This window comes from Rhea pennata, chromosome 1, assembly GCF_028389875.1.
Source record: "Rhea pennata isolate bPtePen1 chromosome 1, bPtePen1.pri, whole genome shotgun sequence".
Classification (NCBI taxonomy): Eukaryota; Metazoa; Chordata; class Aves; order Rheiformes; family Rheidae; genus Rhea; species Rhea pennata.
The window spans coordinates 130,678,801-130,693,345 of record NC_084663.1 but is presented as its reverse complement, the minus strand read 5'-3'; the positions used below and the strand labels follow the sequence as shown (position 1 = coordinate 130,693,345).

Sequence of the window (14,545 nt, the reverse complement as noted above, 5' to 3'; positions counted from 1 at the left end):
TGGACTGCTTTCAGCAAATATTTCTTTCTGAAGCGAAATTGTTCCTCTGTATTTGTAACTTCTATTTTTGAAATATATTCATTTTTAATGTGATTTCTTGTAGTTCTAATTAAAGCCTATACTGTAACAGTAAGGTCCCTAAAATTATAGAGACAATTAGGAAAAAATATTAGCTGTTTTATTAAATACATAATATTATTCACAGGCAAATGTTTTAATGTAAATGTTCTCTCAGAAACCAGCCAATCTGGTGATTTTAAGAGTAAATTTTCTTTTTTAAGCAGTTACTTCCCTTCTGATTTTGGGTTTTAATCATGTCATGACATAAGCTTTCATGTTTTACTAAAGCTGCCAGTGAGAGAAGTTGAGCATGAAACAGTTTACTTAATTATCTGCTACACAGCATCTGCTAATATAGTAAAAAAAAATGCCGTCTCATCTTGTGAACAAAAAATAAGAAAAAAAAAAGGCAGATAAGATGACTGTAGCTACCCTGTCTGCTTGGCACTCTCTTCCTCCTCCTCTCTCTCTCTCACTTTCGGTTTTCAGTGTAATGAAGAGCAGGAGAACAATATTCTGTAATTAAGGATTCCATTAAGTTGAAGAAAAGAGCAAATGGAGTTGTTTGTTCTCCTAGCTGAAAAAATTTGTCTGGGGTGGGGGTTAGTGGTAGTAGTGTAGAAAGAGAGAGAGGTGGGTGGAGAGACTAAGTCAGGGCTGTTTGTTGAATATACTGTTAAGGACTGTTACCATCCTAATTAATCAAGTTAGAAATTACAGCTGTAGTTGGTTTCCCCCCAATTCTTGTTATCAATTTTCTTCTCTTTTGAGACAAAGCAAATATAAATTTTGTGTTCATTTGTCATTCGTTCTTTGACTTCAGCATCTCTGAAAATAACAATGTAGCACAAAAGACCAGTATTTACCTAGTTGTAATGTGGGTTGCCATGGTGTTTTGCAAATTATTGCAATTATGTTCACCATGCGAGTCGCCCTTGGTAACTGGCGAAAAAACTGATAATCCTGTTTTGAACAAAAGGTCAAATTGCTGAATAGAAAGTCTTGATTAACTAAAAGATGTACAAAGTGGAATTATTTCCTACCATTCAGAAATAGTTCTTGATCGGGTTTGGGGGAGGGGGTGAGTAAGTACATCTGATTACTGAAGTACAAAGCACTGAAAGGATGTTGTCTTGAGCCTTTCATGTAGTCTTAATGGTGGCTTTTTTGTCAAATTTACCCATTTGCGGCATTGAAAGAGGCAGCTGCATTTAAGCTTGAGAGATGGTGCTTTTTCAAGAGTTCAGTGCATGGAAAGTTCTCAGCAGTATCTGCAGTTTACTATTAGACCTTCGGCTATTAAAACTGATGTGCTGCATTTGAGCCCATAGCTCTTGGTGCTTGTAAAACCCTCTGACTGATGATCTAATAAAGTGCTCTTACCGGACAATCTCTGATCAGATACTTTAAAAAAAAAATAATAAAAAAAAATAACCACAGCTCTGAAAAGGATGGAAATAGAAACAAATGGATGTACTGAAAAGTTTACTTTTGTAACCTGCAGTGGAAATTTTAGTAAATTCTTCACTTCCAGTTTAAATATTTATTTACCAAAATATTGCTCTAGAAAACATTTTATTTATGTTTAGAAAAGTAAAAATTAATCCGAAAAGATGAAAAATTCTTCATAATCACCAGTCCTCAACTATTATGTACAAATACATCTATACAGAATATTCCTCTTGCTGTCATCATATTCAAAACCTTGTGATTCCCTCCACTTTATAGCTATGAATTTCCTTTCCCTTTTCTACTTTTTTCTTTTGTGGGAGGAGCTGGCTAGGGAAGAGGTGAAGAGGATTAAAGTGTTTATTGTTTTTGTTTTGTAATTATTTGGCTTTTTGTTTTTAAATAGCTACCTGGAAATTAATTCTTAGAACTTTGGAGAGCCTGTGTGAGAGCAGCATGAAAGCAAAGTAAACCTGAACAAGTTTGTGGGTTTACATTCTGCATCACCTAGCAACCCCCCAGCTCAGCCAGTTCTCTTGTCTGCCCTCAGTCCTGTTTACAGACTATTCAAACTGCTCTTCGAAACCATGAAAGATACTCAGTTTCATTAGTGCCATTCTCAAGGAGAAAATAATTAAACTTAAATGAACAAACATTGCTTAGTAATGCCTTAAACTTTTCTAGTTTAAGAAAATAGTCTCAACAGTCTGGTCATCTCTATCATTACTTTTTATTCTGTTGAGCTCCTCTAAATTTACGTATTTATGTATGTACTTTTAATGTGCATTATTATTTTTAAAGTTTTCAGAAATGCATTAACTCCTTCAGTGTTTAGAGATGTTCATAACCATGCTGCAAAAGTAAATGTTTTGCATAAACATTCTTTTTGTCTTTTTTGCTGTTGTTGTTGTTACATCCTGGAAATAAATACTTGAGCTGACTGTCTTACTGTTATTGCCATATACGTGGTTAAAGTCAAATATTCTTTGTGTGTTCCTTATTACATCTAATGTTGTACAGAAATTTCTACAAAACAATTCTGTGATAGGAAACGAAAAAAAAGCAAGGAATGTACATATGTTTGAGGGGAGGGGGAAGAGGGAGAAATCATGGAAGAAGCAGGGAAGGAGGGTGTTGTTAGCTTTCTAACCAAAGCAAAGGCACAGATCTTATGAAATCTTGAGTCCTTACTGTTTCTATTTGCTAGATTCTTTAACAAACAATACATGGCTGGACTGTGTGAGCTCTTTGTGCTTTGTTGACAGTTGACAGACAAAGCAAAATTATTTCTGAAGCAAGGTACTGTACTTAGTTGTGACCTATTATAGCCTAAGAATGTGGCTTGCTTTGAGTTGTATGAATAGGGAGAATATTTTAGAGAACAGACTTGAATATCCTTCTAGAGGTTTTAGTTGTCCATACAGAAATACGTAAGACATCTTTCTCTGATCTCTTTCTCAGTGTAATTTTCCTTATGTAGTCATTTTAAGCAGGTCTTCCCCCCATTGCTTGCATGAAGTCCAGTTTAGCTGCTTTGGTATTGTCCTGCAAAAGTAAAATAAAATTGGTGGTAATTGTTGGCTGTCTTTGTGAGCAGTATGTTAGTCTGAACATTTGTGCTCTACTTCTTAATGGTTTTGGGTGCATATTTTGATGCTTAGAACATTATTGTAAATGAAGATAACATGACCAAGATATTGGCTTAGATGTGAAATAAATCAGAACACACTTGCTAATTTATTGTAGAACATACAATTGTTAAGGTTGAAATTCGTCCACTTGTGGTGCTATTACATGTGTTTAAATGAGGGCCACTGTTTGCATCTAACCTGTCATAAGGGTTTGGAGTGCTCTATTATCCTTTCAGCAGGTTGATGACAGAGCCTGGTCTTTGCACAAATGAGATCGATAGGTTTCAAATAACTTCTATGAAATGACATATGACTGTACATTTAAAGATGTCTTTTTTAAAAATCAATTTTTAATAATATGTAAAACTCTTACATTGACCTATATGATATACTTTACTTCTGTCTTGTTTGATAATTTTTTTTAAAGAATTTTGTACTTTAGCTTCAGTATTTTGGGTTCTTTTGGGGTGATAGGATGCATTTCTGCCTGTTCCATTATCTCCTACTCTGATTTTTGTCTGAGATTTTAGTGGTCAAACTGATATGCTAGATATTGCTGTAGTATTTTCTGCAGACTAATGAGGTTTTTCTGTCTTGGGTGACTTCTTGTTTTTCTTTTCAGTTTTTGGTTAGAAGGCAGTTTATGTTCTGTTATTTTTGAATCAGAAAATGTCATTCTTGAAATTCTAGTAAGTTCCATTTTCAGGAGCCTAAAAATAGGCATGTGATAGGTTGTGTCTTATGTTGTATCGCATGATCCATGTATTACTGATAGATCCTTGAGGTAGCCAATTTATTAATGGCTATTTACTATGTGTGATTAGTGAATAAATTTCTAAAATACATGCTTACGGGACAGATTTCTTTTGTACAGCTAAATCCTATTCAGTTTATGTCAAATTTCTATATAATATTCAAGGGAATTAGATATGAGTCTTGCTTTTGGGTGTTTGGGTCAGAGCAGTTTGATGTGAAAGATAACTTCAGTTTTCATAGTGACTGCTAGGAACCTACATCACTACTTCTCATGTTCTAATGATCATCAGCTTTTTCAAGATAGAAGGACACTTCACGTTTACTGGGAAACTCGCTCAGGAAAGAGTTGGAGTTTTTTCTGCCGTAATTTCTTTATGGTAGCAAGTTAGCTAAGCTACATTATCTTTACTTATAGTTTGTCTGGTTGCTCTGGACCTTCACACCTGATCTTTTAGGGATGTGCGTCCCGCTGATCACAGCTGTCTTTGGACTGGTGTGGACTAGCAGCTTTCCACCTGGGAACTGAGATAAGATATGAGCGTCTCTGAGAACAGGATGTTTCAGTAGATATTAGAGGAGGTAATCCTTCCTTTTACCAGTAGTACTGCCGCATTGGGTGGTAAAGTGATCATTTGCCTTGTACTAGGAAGTTGTTGGCTAACATGCTTCAGTTTGATAACATCCTTTAATGTGATTCCTGTGATGATAATACTGAATGTATAGCCAACCATCCATGGTCTGTGCTGCTTTGAAGTAGCATGCTTTCAAAAACAATTCATATCTCCTTCTTACCATTCTTTCATTTAAGAGGCAGTTCTGTGGTTTTCCTGAAAGATCGCTTCTAGCCATTAGTCAGCTTAGTCAGGTAATGCTTTCTCAGGCAAATGGTGAATTCAAGAGGAGCAGAAGGAACCATCCAAGAGAGGGTTTTCTTTCCTTATGAGAGTTTTTTTTTTTAATCTACTCCATCCCCCCAGCCAAATTCAGATCAATTATATAGGCCAAAACTCAAGAAGCCCTGGAAATGTGGAAGTGCTTCGAAAAGAAATTGAAATCATATCTTCAATGGAAGAGAGGCAGCATGAAATGGAGTGTGAAATGTCGTGCTCGCTGTTTACTTTTCTCCTAAATTGGATGATCAGGTAGCATCAGACTAAAAATACCATACAGGGAAATGTAACACATTTTTTTTCTGGGTGAGGAACTAGCTGCAATATTCGTTGTATAAAAAGCTGAATATGAAGTCAGTGGACAGGAGTGAGCTGATAAAGAAAATAGTTCCTTACCTTTGTTTGTAATCTGGATAGCCATATAATACAGTGGAGCTGTGATCAGGTCTCTTAATGAACACCTTGTTAGTTTTAAGTATAAATTTTAAAGAACAAATTCGTATTGCTGATTTACCAGAACTAATTCCATTGCTTCTTGGAATTTAAACCCAGATACATGCAATATATAACCAAATACCAGAGAACAGGGGCTAAGCATTCCCAGGTAAGAGGGTTAAGCTGTACAACAAATTTTTACGGGCGGTCATGCAAATCTAAGGTGCATTCTGAGTATATGCTGCAATATCTTTCCTTTCTGCTTTCTGCTAGGTTGGCAATATGTTTAACATGGTACCTATCCCAATTAAACTTAAAAAGCGGAAACTGAAGTCAGCCAGCATCAATAACACATTGTTGACCTATCTGCTCTTATGAAATAATTTTGTTGAGTCTGTGAAAATATCAAAGGCATTTGTTATTGGGAGATGCTTAAACATTATGGCGAGGACAGAAGTATAAAATCTTGAAACAAGACATCTTCAAATATTGCCTTCATTTCCTTTGTTAGATTTCAGTATAAATATAAGTTAAATAAGGTCAATTTCAAGAAATTTTGATTTGAATAGAAGTTGTAGGCACGTACAGCAGTTCAAGAAAACTTACAGGCACTTTTCATTTAGAAATTCTTTTACGTCTTGAAATTCTAGAATGAAATTCTAAAGAAAATATCTTTTCTTTAGCATGGGATCTCCTGAACCTGACATATGGGCTTCTGACTTGCTATGATTTGATCTCTTTATGATAAAGTCTTTACATATTAAAGTAACGGAGAGACTTTTCCTGTTATTTCCTGTTAAAACTTTAACAAAGTGGACAGGAAGGTTGGAATGACTAGTATATCAATAATAAAAGAGTAGGAATTCCAGCTCTTTTGCAGAAAGGAATTGGCATCTATTCATATTCTACTTTGAGATCTAAATTTGTCTGAACCTAGCTATGAAGGGGTTTTGCAGGCCCTGGGGATTTCTTTGGCAAATGGGACCCTTCTCATGGCCCCACAGATGTTTTTATTATTAGTGTTTGGTGTCTGTGCTTGACAAATATAAAATCTCCTCTCCTACCTTGGAGAATCCTGAAAAAGTTGCTGATCTGGAAGCCTGGGTCACTGATTGGTTTTAAATCTGTCACTGTGGTTTTTAGGGTTTGTTTGTGTGATTCTTAATTTAACTGGGTCAGATGTTTTAAGATATCACCAGTGTGCAGCCCTCCTTGTCTAAATGTATTCCAGTGATATTCTCTTGCTAGTCTCACTAAAAGATTATTTCATCCATAACATTGATCAAGCAACTATCTGAAGTATCTTTGAACTTGCTTTGGAGGAATAATCAGGATGAAGCAACTAGCTGGGTAAGAAAAAGTATATAAAGCAGACAGGCACTAAGGGATCACAAAATGTTTAGTTGACAGCATAGCTTCACAAAGAAGCATTGGTTGCAGAGCATATGATAATCTTATTAGAGGCAGGTTTTTCTTGAGAATAGAGTGCTTTGGACTGATGTGAGGTTTCACATACTTTCTACTGGCTTTAGAAATACCTTGTTTTATGGTTTGGAAGTTACTACTTCCAAGGAGCTTCTAATGTCTGAACTGTCCTTAAGAATGTATCTCTAGCAGTAGTTAGATGAATGAATGCAGATGAATGCAGATGTTCTCAAGATACCTTAGATGTTCTGTAGGTGAGCACTTTAAATGAATTTGTGTTCACTCGAATTCGTAATCTTTCTCCTGTTTAAAGAAAAACTTCACAAAATAGAGTAAATCTTTTTAAAATAAAATCTGTTTCTGCATGGTGCCTGGAGAAGGCCCCAAAAGCCCAAAATACAGGAAGTGGTGTCTTTTTTTGGGGGGGGTCTGTTTATTCATTTGCTATTAATCATTCTTTGGAAGTACCAGGGGGAAAATGCCAGTTACGTCAAGAGGCACAAATATTACTGGAACTTTATTGGTGATAATGAAGGAGTGCATTTGTGACATGATTCTAATGTTAGAGAAAAAAATTCCAGCTTTTGTAGGCATGTGAATCTTTCTGTAGGTGAGAGTACTGTGTTTCTGATTACTGCCTATAGTAGCCTTTTCTTATTGAGTCCTTCCTCTCAAGAAACCCTTTCAAAAATTGAACAAGTCTGTGCTTTTCCTGTGTCTAGCAGCAGTAGAATTGGTTTCTTCAGGAAAGAGGTCTTCTGAGGTTTTTACCAGGAATGTTTCCCATGGAAAAACTGGGATGTTGCCTGAAGAATCTGAGTTATGCTGGACTTCAACTCAGTAAGTGAGTTTCCCATGTGAAATCTTGTTTCACTATTTGTGATAACATTCCTGTCCTGAGGGGTTTCTTCTTTGGACTGTAGCAGTAGTAGGTGTCACTCAAGTCTGTATTAGGTAGTGAAATTCTGGTGCATGACACTAGTTCCTCTCACTGTCACTCAGATTTTCATTCCTGATGAGATGTATCACCAACATGGTGCAAATGCATTAGTTACAGTCATTCTTCTTACTAGAGTGTTTCTTTGATCTGACCTAAAAAAGGAAGGTGCTTGAAAGCTGAAATTACTTCAAGGTCATGAATTTCTGATACACAGTGGAAAAACTCCCCTGACTTTACAGCAGTAGCTTGTCTTAGAGTGGATATTGATACCACCTTTGGTGTTTGAGGTGCAAAATGGTGATGTAATTCTTAAAAGGTCTAACTCGAGATATTTGAGTAATTTCAGGTCACTGAATCAAGACCATTATTGCCACAAGACACATAAAAATCATCAACCTTGTGATACTGGCATGAGGGTATCAGTAAATTTGATACTTATTGATAAATTGGGTAAACCTCATCCTTCCAGAGGATCTAGAGCCATCTTCACTGGATTTGTCCTGGTCCACTTAGGCAACACTGTCCATAAAAATAGACTGTAACAGGAAAAATGGGCTTGAGTCTTCTACTCTTGGAATTAGTGGAAATAAAATGCATTTGCAAGCATAGTCCTCGCAAAAGAGAGCTGATACTTCAATCAGAAAAATTTCATTGTTATCTTTCACGTTAAGTATTCCAGAAGCCAGTTTGGTGATCAGTGACAAGAACAGAAAGCCCATAATGGTTAACTAGGAAAGCATGTCCAAGTCATGTTCCCACACTTCCCTTTCCAGGATACTTTGATAACATAAAGTGATAATTCTAGCTCTTAGAGTGGCTGAGGAAATCATGGGGTTTGGTCCAGAAGGCTTGAGGTTGGATATTCCAGTCATCTAGAGACTGGACATCGTCCACCAAGATCCCATTTTTAAAATCCATGTCAAGATTTTCTTCAATGGAGAGTGAGACTATTGAAAAGCAAGCACTAATTACAGCACTAGTTACATTTGAATTCTTCTCCATAGTGACTGATAGAGATCTCTGAAATCTTTTTTACTACCGCATTTTTGCATTGCTTGTGAACCTAAAGCATCATAGTCCCTCGGTGTCCACGGTGTCTGAAGGCAGGAAACTAGCTACAGAACTGAAATGACTTCAAGAGCCACCTCCAGTCCTCTGTGGCAAGCAACCAAACTGTATTGTGTGAAATGTAATTTGTAAAAGCTATTAAGATAAAGCTCTATAAATGTATGTCATTTACTTCTGTAACTTCTATTTTAAGGGCTGTTCCAAAACCTCTTGTCTCTATTTTGTCTCTGCATTAAAAAACAAACATGCAACATATAAGCAATATATTAATGCTTATTGATCACTAGAATGAGAGAGGGTTAATTCTGAGGAACAGATTTAGCAAGAAAGAAAATTACTTTTGACTTGCAAATTTCTCCTTATTAGCTGCAGTTTGTGGACATAGTACTCTTCAGGGATTTTTTTTTGATGCTATACATTTACTTCAGTTTTCTTTACTTACATTTTTTATATTTTGAACTGCATTAAGCATTTGTAGACAGGATGTTTGGAAATGCTAGTTTCTTTCTTTTTTTTTTTTTATTGACTTTCATTTTCCACGATGTTGCAGACACCAAGTATAACAAACCTGAAGGTTTCCTATTATGATTTTGTTTGATCTATTGCAAATTAATTTAAAGACTCAATGATAGCTGCTGGGAAATGAAGGATTGGTTTTGTTTGGTCAGTGAAGACAATAGACGTGGATCAAATGAGAGTTAACAATAATGCCCTTGAACAAATTGAATCAGAACATAATGCATGTGTTGAGTTTGACTGCAAGATGCATGGAAAAGTTTTTTATTTAAAACAAATCAAGACCATAGCTTAATTATCAAAGCAAAACAAGAGACATAAAGAGCGACATGTTTCTGATACTGCTTTTTTCAAAAATAGGTCCCTTAACACAGTTATCTACACGTTTAATTTCCATGCATAATAGCAACAGTTACTGTTGTCATTTGTTAAGTGAGATTAACAGATAGTAAGTACAAACAAACGCAAATAAGTCCTGAACAGAGAGGTGACAAAGAAGAAAAGACCTCTTTAATGTTAATTATAACTGGTAGGAAGTCTAGGCAAATTACATGAACTATTTTCTATATGAATTGAAGGGACATTTAGTTAGTTCCTGTGTCACAGATACTGTTGCGTGTTTTTTTTTTAATGCAGGTACCTTTACAGCTTAGAGCTCTATTTTTAAATATAATTAATCTAGAAATACACTTTTAGTGAAAGTTATACATTTTGATAATTTGTTCTTTAATTGTTAAAAACAAATACAATAGTAATGAACTGCTTGATTAGAATGCCAACTTTTATCCTAAAATAAGCTATTATTTTTATTTTACGCAGATTCTTTCATTCTTTCCACCTTCTCTACTTTGTGACCAGCAGTTCCCAGCTCTTTCTTCAACAGTAACTGAATTAGACTGAAACAATTGCATAAAGAAACTTGCTTCAAATGTCATAATTTCATGATAATTTGAGTGAACAGTCTTTATGCATTCCCTATAAGATAATAGAAGCAGTACCTTACAAGTGGTGTAGTCCTTTAATTCTTAATCATTAACTAAAAATGCCAGTTGGTGGCAGAAACCAAATGCAATTACTTTCATCAAGTGTTATTTTCATGGTTGTCTGTTTTTGAGTGTTCTACTTAGCTGAAGTTGTGATGCTGCTCCCATTACAGGCTTTGTTTTTTCAGTTGCACTTGCATTCCCGAACCAAATACCTTGCTATCTGGTAGTTTTCACACTTTGTTTTTGTGGTATAATGAATTGTCTTGAAGTTCAAATGTAGTCATTTAATATGTTTTGAGTCATGAATGTTCTCCTGTGTGCACACACACTCTTTTCATCCTTACAACTGAAACAATTATGCACTTAAACAGGAGGGTTTCTGTAATGGTTAGATGGGTTAGTTTCCCCCCCACCCTGCCTCCGGCTGTGTATTTTAAGGTCCTGTTTGTGTCAGACTATTGCCAGATGCTTTATAGGAAGGTGTAGGTACCACATAATAAGTAAACATGGCATGAAACAGCTTTCCACGTAGAGCATATCTTTTCCTCTAAGAATTAACATAATGGGTGATACGTGACATTTGGTTATCCTTTCCAAAAAAGATTTTGGAGTTTTCCTTCACAGTGGTTCTTACGATATTCTCAGTACTCATCTACGTATCTGGTGTCTGAAGATCTCAGTGTGCCCAGAACTGGACACAGTACTCAAGATGAGGCCTCACCAGGGCTGTGTAGAGGGGCAGGATCACCTCCCTTGACCTGCTGGCAACACTCTTCCTAATGCACCCCAGGATACCATTGGCCTTCTTGGCCACAAGGGCACATTGCTGGCTCATGGTCAATCTGTCATCCACCAGCACTCCTAGGTCCTTCTCTGCAGAGCTTCTCTCCAGAGCTGGTCAGCCTGCAGCTTGTCCTGGTGCCTAGGGTTATTTTTCCCTAGGTTCAGCACCCTGCCCTTGCCCTTGTTGAACCTCATGAGGTTCCTCTCTGCCCAACTCTCCAGCCTGTCCAGGTCTCTCTGAATGGCAGCACAGCCCTCAGGTGTATCAGCCACTCCTCCCAGCTTGGTATCATCAGCAAACCTGCTGCAGGAAACAGTAATAATTGGAAACTTCAATTGGCATCATGGAGGTTAGGTAGAAGTCATGCCAGAGCATGATGTTGAGAGAGGTTATTAAAGAGCCAATGAGAAAGGAAGCAACGAACGTTTGGAGTTGTCCTCTGATTCATAATATTTCTCTCAAAGTGCCAGCAGTTGTACTATGTTTAGATTCAGCTTCCTTGCAGGAGCAACAAAACCAGAAGATTGGAAACAGAGGTGAAAATAAGTGGTCACTATTCACAGAGCAGAATACAGCAGCAGAGGTGTGTGATAATCTCAAATCAGTGTGCGTGTTAACAGTGCCAAACTACTCAGCAGTAGTACAGGCAGGGACTGTTTGAGAAGTGCAGCAGAGACCTTGTTGGTACAGAGTTGGCTGGTCAGTTAACGTTGGGAAATGAAATCCTTTGTCGATTAATGTTAAGTGATACAGATGCTAAAAACCCAATCCTAATTTTGCATACAATGTGCATATTGAATGTTACCATTTAAGAATAAGATTATAATAAATACCTTTATGAAATGTCTACTTATTGCTCAAATATTGAGTAGTGCTTCAGGCAAACAGAATTTAAGGAGTTAAGAGAGGAGCAAAGAACAAGATAGAAAATAGCTTTATGTTTCTATATAAATTCATGTTCCTTCCATATCCTGAATACAGTGTGCTGTACTGGTTTCATCTCCCTCTCCTTTTCTCCCATTTCCCCCCTTCTCCCCCCCACACTTTAAAAATGGACTGGAGAACATTCAGAGAAGGGCAATAAAGATGTGTTTTCCATGTGAGGATCAACTAAATAAATTAGGACTGTGGTTTGGAAAAGAGCTTGATTGCAGGTGATGTGATAGAGGTCTATGAAATCATGAGTGGCATGGAAAAGATGAATGCAAAATGATTATTCCTAGTCTCTTCCAATACCAGGACTAGAAGACATTTAAAAAAAAAAAAAGAAAATCCTAATAGATGATGTGTTCAAAAGAAACAAGATACTTTTTCATAGAGTATGTAGTTGTTTTGCAGAATGCTAGAAGTTTACATTGCTTCAAAGAGCATTTGGAGAGATTCATTGAGGTGAGGGGAATAATCAGTCAAGGGCTACTGAATATGTTGTCTGTCATCAGAAAACCTAAAAAAAATTTTTTTGTAAAACCTTTTTCTCTCTAAAGCACAAGCAAAGAAATCACATGCTATTTTAAAATTTAGTTTGTTATTGATCTCTGGAGTACCTTGCTATTTGGTTTGCACAGTTATACGAAGTTATTTTGTTGTATCTTAGAGCTGTGTGAATTGGAGAAGAGAAGAGCAAAGGTTCCTGTATACTTCAAGAAGGGGATGACTCTGTGTGTAGAACATAGGATTTGGAATGTGAAAGCTTCAATTCTGTTCTCCACCACTGATTATGTTATCTTAAACAAAGATTTTCGTTTCTTTATTTCTAATTTTAGATCTTTGCAAAGCATATTACAGCATTGTCTTTACAGAAGACATTAAAGCTTTTTTTTTTCTTCCTTGAGTATGATTCATTGTTTGGATGGATAAAAAACTTGAATTTATAGTAAAAATCCCTTTTTCCTATTCTACTTTTTCTACAGGGTTGGTTAGTATGTGAGGAGCCAACTTGCCAGAATCGAACCCGTCGACTTCCCCTCAATTTTTCCCGGCATGGTCCTGTATGCCAGGCCTGTAGTAAGGCTATTCTAAGACCAGAGGTAAGAGTTTTGAGGTGAATCTTTGCTAATGGTTGGGCAAGATTCTCATGAAGCTTTCAAATCCATTTACTCTGCCTTTCAAAGGTAGCAGGATTAAGCAGGAATTTTTCATTCTATTATTTAAACAAGACTGTTTTATGCTCATCTTAATCCATGTTTAAGCTATGCCATCACTGCTTTTGAAGCAGCTGCCGTGTTTGGAAATTTTCCAGCTGACCAGCATTTGGCCAGCAAACTAGAATTTATTGGAGTGTTTCTGCCAGAATGCAGGTAAATTAAAAAAGATAAACAAAAACAAACTTGCAAAACAACAAAAAAAAACCTTCCTGCTTTTCTGCCATCTGGTTCTCGTCTGACTGGATTTGATGCTAAGGAGCTGGAAGTCTGAGCTGTCATCTTCTGTGGGTACTGTAAGGTAAGTATTTTCAGGGGATGAAAGTTCTGGGTATTGCAACCTCTTGAATTAGTCTTCATGCCTGAACGTTGTAGAAGCTTGAGCAAGATGCTCTTGTCTTCCAGATTCCAAACTGTGTATTCCAGGCTAGGTGAATCTTCAATACTGAGATGAAAAGAAGCTGATGCTGTTTCATACTGTAAAATTCTAGTAAAGGTCTTCAATACCTTTGTTTAGGAAAAGTTAAACTTAGCTTTTAGAAGCGTTGATGTTTTCCGGAGTTTTCGTATAGCCACTGAAGTGAGAGAGAAAGATTCCGTAAAGAAAATAGGGAGTCTTTGATTGGGGCTTCATTTTTAATTTGTAATATAATCTTTAAAATTATCCTTCCTTATATAATGTCTAAAAAAAAAAATCAAGGATTTTGAGGTTGGGGTTAAGTGAACACTCTGAAGAGTATAACATTGTTATACTTGCCAATGAAATTTTTTGCTCCTTCTTAGTTAGTACTGGAGGTCTAAAGAATTACAAAGGGTGAGTGTTAAAAAAATAAAAATCAAGAGACTAAAAAAAAATATTTTCAGCAGAAAGAGTGTTTGAAAAGATAGGGATTTTTGACATAATGGTACATTAATGTTAAAGACTATAAGAAAATCATATAGAACGGAATATAAGAAAATCACATAGAAGGTAAAAATGAATGGAAGTGCCCAATCTCTTAACACAGTAGCCAGGGGATATCATGCAAAATTAAAAGGAGGAGAAGTAAAACCAATAGAGAACAACCCTTTTTCACCTATGTCATTAAACTGAAGTTCAAAACGGTGAAAAAGAGACAGAGGCTTATATGGGCATTGGAAATGTCCAGAATTGATGGTTAACAACAAAAATTTTTGAAGAAATGTGAGAACTAAGGTTTCAGGTTTTAGTCCAGTTTCCAGCTATTATGGAAACAGAAGACATTTAGTAAGGAGTAGACTTTTCTTCTACATTGTGCTACTTCTGGATTCTATCACTTTCCTCCAAAATACGAATGCATTAGCCAGCCTAAGAATAAGATACTGAACTGGGCAGCAGTGTCTTTGCTCTGATCAAGTATATTAGTTTCTTCTGGGAATTTCAGTATTTTGACCTAGTTAGTCAGTGCTGGCTAGAGCACAAGTGGCCTAAATCAACATTGTCTA

The 14,545-nt window shown here is 36.3% G+C and overlaps 1 protein-coding gene across 2 annotated transcripts in view; it reads left to right on the top strand.

Moving 5' to 3' along the window:
* POLA1 (DNA polymerase alpha 1, catalytic subunit) overlaps positions 1–14,545 on the top strand; it is a 215,498-nt gene that overhangs the window by 131,687 nt on the left and 69,266 nt on the right. For both annotated transcript variants that reach the window (XM_062574180.1, XM_062574188.1), the window contains exon 35: positions 12,851–12,967. In XM_062574180.1, the coding sequence (XP_062430164.1) occupies positions 12,851–12,967 (117 nt within the window). The remainder of the gene's footprint in view (positions 1–12,850; positions 12,968–14,545) is intronic.